Source organism: Cherax quadricarinatus, unplaced genomic scaffold (genome assembly GCF_038502225.1).
Source record: "Cherax quadricarinatus isolate ZL_2023a unplaced genomic scaffold, ASM3850222v1 Contig1751, whole genome shotgun sequence".
Classification (NCBI taxonomy): domain Eukaryota; kingdom Metazoa; phylum Arthropoda; class Malacostraca; order Decapoda; family Parastacidae; genus Cherax; species Cherax quadricarinatus.
In genome coordinates, this window is record NW_027196777.1 from 68549 (window position 1) to 74739 (window position 6191).

The window sequence follows — 6191 nt, forward strand, 5'->3', positions numbered from 1 at the left end:
GACTGCCATGGCATATGTGAAATCTTCTTTCTCTTTGTGACAAAGAATTTCTCATTAGAACAAAGGGACTGAGCTGTGTTTCAAAGCCGTAGAACAACAGAACCCACCCCGAAAGGGTTAAGGCGGTCTTAATTCCAACCATTTGATGTTTTTAACATGTATATTACTACAAACTACAGAAGCCATTTATCACTTTATGCTTGACTAGTTCATTACCTGTGCTGTGTGCTCTCTCCCTACCTGGAGTAGGTAAGAAAAAAATTTAAACAATTGGGTATTGAGAAAATACAGTAATGTCAGTTAATTAAATACAACATCCAACTCATGCTTTCAGCTTTTATCATGCTCCTACCCTGAATGACCCTTTATATATATATATATATATAGAATGCAAACTTAGTAGTAATTTTAAGTTAGATATGACTATATTTTGGCAGTGAATATACTACTACTATAAAATAGGCTGAGTTAAAGTAAATAACTTTACCTAGTAGAATATACGGCTGGATACCACCTCTATAACCCTGTAGTTCCTTCAGTATTTTTTTTTATGAGAAAGGGGGTGGCAGAATTTGAGATTATTTTTTCTTTAGCCTCTTGACATGTGGAGGCAAGAATGGAAGATTTTACCTTTTAAATCACAGTACAGGTGAAGTTTGAGCCCGTGGCAAGCGAGTTTTATGGGTTCAAACCCCGCCTGTAATGTAGTTTGCAGTCGTTATTACGATTTTATAAGTTATGTTACTTTTTATTTTCTAGTATATTTAAAAGCTGATTATTGAATATGTAAGACATCTGATCTTTCTGTTCTTAATTATAAATAAGTTTTTTTGCTTTATCATTCCAGGAATTCCAAGAAAGGATGCACAATTTGGAGGTGACTTGCAGCATCTGTGACCAGCAGTACAGTGAGGATAAAACTCCTCGTAACCTTCCCTGTGGGCACACCATGTGCACATTGTGTGTGGATCAGATACTTGTCAAAGACCAAAAGTGTCCAGAGTGTCGGGTTCATATCGCTGCTTCTGCCTCCAGTGACTTACCTGTTGGTTATACATTACTTAGGATGGCTTTATCACTCAACAAGAAATTTTTGGAGAAGCCACAGAGAAAGCAGTGCCTTGAAGAAAAATGTACTGCTCACCAGGCTGATGCTGGAATGTGTGATGTTCATGGCTCTCGCTTGTTCTTCAGATGCCAGACTTGCGATGCTTGGGTATGTCGGGACTGTCTGGCAGTAGATCATCCTGAGCCTCCCAAGGGATCGTGCAGGATTGTCTCTTTCTCGAATGCACTTGCAGAAGCAAAGGAAACTTACACAAAAACAAAATGCTCAGAGAAAATGTTGATTACCTTCATGAAAGACGAGCTCAGTGCAGTAAAGTCTCATCTATTATTGAAAGAGGAAGAACACAGAGAAAAAGTTAATGCTTTAAAGGAGCAAATGAATTACATTAAACACAAAACTGATGAGATTACAATGCTTATAACAAAGTTAGAATCTTGCCCAGACTCGCTGAAGGTAGTTGAGGACTGCCTCGCCCAGGCGCACACACCAAAAGAATTGATTAGTGCTGCTCAAGCTGCTACTAATTCGTCAAATTATCTTAAACGTATTGTGAAAGAAGTAGAAAAAATTTTGAAACAGTTCCCACCTGGAATAACTTCTGGAGTATCAGTATCCAATTTAATGCATGCCAATGTAGAGATCTTCAAGTCAGTTTTAAGTCACGACTCAAAAGAAATTGAGGGGGCTAAGAGTTCATGTTTTTCCTTCTCTGTAAAATCGCCCCCCGGATCTCTTCCTACAAGCCAGGCATTTGGGTTTCCATCTACATTTGGCTCTAGTAAATGTGGTACTACAGGTTTGTTTCATGTTGGGAACCCTTCTACCTTTGGTGGTAGTAAGTTTTAATGTTTAACTTTTTAATGAGATCTTTAGAAAAGAGTTTATTGTATTAAGGAAAAAATTTTCTTGGATTCACGCAATTTTGTCAACTGTTTAAAGTTACTTAACCCTTTCACTGTTGGTCCTGTAATATTATGGCTTGCAAGCCAGTGTTGGTCCCATAATATTATGCCAAAATTCTAGCAACTTCCAATCTTGCAGGACAAAGCTGGTAGGCCTACATATGAGAGAATGGGTATGAGTGGTCAGTGTGTGCAGTATAAAGAAAATCCTGCAGCATGCAGTGTATAATGAGAAAAATGTGACCGTGTTTTTGGTTTAAAACACCGAATTTGCGGTGTATTTTCGTATGGTATTTATGGTCATATTCTCGTTTTTGTGGTCTCATTTGATAGAATGGAAAATATGTTACAGAAATAGAGATGATTTTGAATGGTTTACAGAATAAAAGTACCTTGAAATTGAGCTCAAAGTAGTGGAAATGTTCGATTTTTGCCAGTGTTCAAGAGTAAACAAATCACGTCACGTGTCCAGTATACGTCAACTGGTGGGTCTGATATGCTTTCACAAATGTGCTGATATTATTTATACCATTTTTACAATGCAGTCTGCATAACAGTAAATCTTCTGTTTTTTTGTGCGAGTTAAAATTCAGAATGGAAAGCAAACGTATTATAAAAGGAGCCTGGAGACATGACTGATAGACAAAGAAAATGTTAATTTAGTGATAGGAATGTATGTATTGTTAATTCTGGACCCTGTTTTGAAATTAGCCTTACTTGAATTGTGTATGAAATTGGCTAAATTACCAATTTCTGATCACTTCATTGGGTAGTTTTAGGTAGTAGGTTGGTAGACAGCAACCACCCAGGGAAGTACTACCGTCCTGCCAGATGACTGTGAAACAAAAACCTGTAACTGTTTTGCATGATGGTAGGATTGCTGGTTTCTTTTTCTGTCTCATAAACACGCTAAGATAACAGGGATATCTTGCTACTCCTACTTACACTTTGGTCACACTTCACAGACACGCACATGCATATATATATATACATACATCTAGGTTTTTCTCCTTTTTCTAAATAGCTCTTGTTCTTTTTTATTTCTTCTATTGTCCATGGGGAAGTGGAAAAGAATCTTTCCTCCGTAAGCCATGCGTGTCGTATGAGGCGACTAAAATGCCGGGAGCAATGGGCTAGTAACCCCTTCTCCTGTATACAATTACTAAAAAAGAGAAGAAGAAAAACTTTATAAAACTGGGTTGCTTAAATGTGCGTGGATGTAGTGCGGATGACAAGAAACAGATGATTGCTGATGTTATGAATGAAAAGAAGTTGGATGTCCTGGCCCTAAGCGAAACAAAGCTGAAGGGGGTAGGAGAGTTTCAGTGGGGGGAAATAAATGGGATTAAATCTGGAGTATCTGAGAGAGTTAGAGCAAAGGAAGGGGTAGCAGTAATGTTAAATGATCAGTTATGGAAGGAGAAAAGAGAATATGAATGTGTAAATTCAAGAATTATGTGGATTAAAGTAAAGGTTGGATGCGAGAAGTGGGTCATAATAAGCGTGTATGCACCTGGAGAAGAGAGGAATGCAGAGGAGAGAGAGAGATTTTGGGAGATGTTAAGTGAATGTATAGGAGCCTTTGAACCAAGTGAGAGAGTAATTGTGGTAGGGGACTTGAATGCTAAAGTAGGAGAAACTTTTAGAGAGGGTGTGGTAGGTAAGTTTGGGGTGCCAGGTGTAAATGATAATGGGAGCCCTTTGATTGAACTTTGTATAGAAAGGGGTTTAGTTATAGGTAATACATATTTTAAGAAAAAGAGGATAAATAAGTATACACGATATGATGTAGGGCGAAATGACAGTAGTTTGTTGGATTATGTATTGGTAGATAAAAGACTGTTGAGTAGACTTCAGGATGTACATGTTTATAGAGGGGCCACAGATATATCAGATCACTTTCTAGTTGTAGCTACACTGAGAGTAAAAGGTAGATGGGATACAAGGAGAATAGAAGCATCAGGGAAGAGAGAGGTGAAGGTTTATAAACTAAAAGAGGAGGCAGTTAGGGTAAGATATAAACAGCTATTGGAGGATAGATGGGCTAATGAGAGCATAGGCAATGGGGTCGAAGAGGTATGGGGTAGGTTTAAAAATGTAGTGTTAGAGTGTTCAGCAGAAGTTTGTGGTTACAGGAAAGTGGGTGCAGGAGGGAAGAGGAGCGATTGGTGGAATGATGATGTAAAGAGAGTAGTAAGGGAGAAAAAGTTAGCATATGAGAAGTTTTTACAAAGTAGAAGTGATGCAAGGAGGGAAGAGTATATGGAGAAAAAGAGAGAAGTTAAGAGAGTGGTGAAGCAATGTAAAAAGAGAGCAAATGAGAGAGTGGGTGAGATGTTATCAACAAATTTTGTTGAAAATAAGAAAAAGTTTTGGAGTGAGATTAACAAGTTAAGAAAGCCTAGAGAACAAATGGATTTGTCAGTTAAAAATAGGAGAGGAGAGTTATTAAATGGAGAGTTAGAGGTATTGGGAAGATGGAAGGAATATTTTGAGGAATTGTTAAATGTTGATGAAGATAGGGAAGCTGTGATTTCGTGTATAGGGCAAGGAGGAATAACATCTTGTAGGAGTGAGGAAGAGCCAGTTGTGAGTGTGGGGGAAGTTCGTGAGGCAGTAGGTAAAATGAAAGGGGGTAAGGCAGCCGGGATTGATGGGATAAAGATAGAAATGTTAAAAGCAGGTGGGGATATAGTTTTGGAGTGGTTGGTGCAATTATTTAATAAATGTATGGAAGAAGGTAAGGTACCTAGGGATTGGCAGAGAGCATGCATAGTTCCTTTGTATAAAGGCAAAGGGGATAAAAGAGAGTGCAAAAATTATAGGGGGATAAGTCTGTTGAGTGTACCTGGTAAAGTGTATGGTAGAGTTATAATTGAAAGAATTAAGAGTAAGACGGAGAATAGGATAGCAGATGAACAAGGAGGCTTTAGGAAAGGTAGGGGGTGTGTGGACCAGGTGTTTACAGTGAAACATATAAGTGAACAGTATTTAGATAAGGCTAAAGAGGTCTTTGTGGCATTTATGGATTTGGAAAAGGCGTATGACAGGGTGGATAGGGGGGCAATGTGGCAGATGTTGCAAGTGTATGGTGTAGGAGGTAGGTTACTGAAAGCAGTGAAGAGTTTTTACGAAGATAGTGAGGCTCAAGTTAGAGTATGTAGGAAAGAGGGAAATTTTTTCCCAGTAAAAGTAGGCCTTAGACAAGGATGTGTGATGTCACCGTGGTTGTTTAATATATTTATAGATGGGGTTGTAAGAGAAGTAAATGCGAGGGTCTTGGCAAGAGGCGTGGAGTTAAAAGATAAAGAATCACACACAAAGTGGGAGTTGTCACAGCTGCTCTTTGCTGATGACACTGTGCTCTTGGGAGATTCTGAAGAGAAGTTGCAGAGATTGGTGGATGAATTTGGTAGGGTGTGCAAAAGAAGAAAATTAAAGGTGAATACAGGAAAGAGTAAGGTTATGAGGATAACAAAAAGATTAGGTGATGAAAGATTGAATATCAGATTGGAGGGAGAGAGTATGGAGGAGGTGAACGTATTCAGATATTTGGGAGTGGACGTGTCAGCAGATGGGTCTATGAAAGATGAGGTGAATCATAGAATTGATGAGGGAAAAAGAGTGAGTGGTGCACTTAGGAGTCTGTGGAGACAAAGAACTTTGTCCTTGGAGGCAAAGAGGGGAATGTATGAGAGTATAGTTTTACCAACGCTCTTATATGGGTGTGAAGCGTGGGTGATGAATGTTGCAGCGAGGAGAAGGCTGGAGGCAGTGGAGATGTCATGTCTGAGGGCAATGTGTGGTGTGAATATAATGCAGAGAATTCGTAGTTTGGAAGTTAGGAGGAGGTGCGGGATTACCAAAACTGTTGTCCAGAGGGCTGAGGAAGGGTTGTTGAGGTGGTTCGGACATGTAGAGAGAATGGAGCGAAACAGAATGACTTCAAGAGTGTATCAGTCTGTAGTGGAAGGAAGGCGGGGTAGGGGTCGGCCTAGGAAGGGTTGGAGGGAGGGGGTAAAGGAGGTTTTGTGTGCGAGGGGCTTGGACTTCCAGCAGGCATGCGTGAGCGTGTTTGATAGGAGTGAATGGAGACAAATGGTTTTTAATACTTGACGTGCTGTTGGAGTGTGAGCAAAGTAACATTTATGAAGGGATTCAGGGAAACCGGCAGGCCGGACTTGAGTCCTGGAGATGGGAAGTACAGTGCCTGCACTCTG

The 6191-nt window shown here is 39.7% G+C and overlaps 1 protein-coding gene across 1 annotated transcript; it reads left to right on the forward strand.

Annotated features, from left to right (window-relative positions):
- Nucleotides 1-813: 813 nt before the first annotated feature.
- On the forward strand, nucleotides 814-2694 carry LOC138851710 (E3 ubiquitin-protein ligase trim-21-like). Its single transcript, XM_070081117.1, has one exon. It carries the CDS (start codon nucleotides 863-865, stop codon nucleotides 1913-1915), a length of 1053 nt encoding a protein of 350 aa, XP_069937218.1. The 5' UTR covers nucleotides 814-862; the 3' UTR covers nucleotides 1916-2694.
- Nucleotides 2695-6191: the final 3497 nt, after the last annotated feature.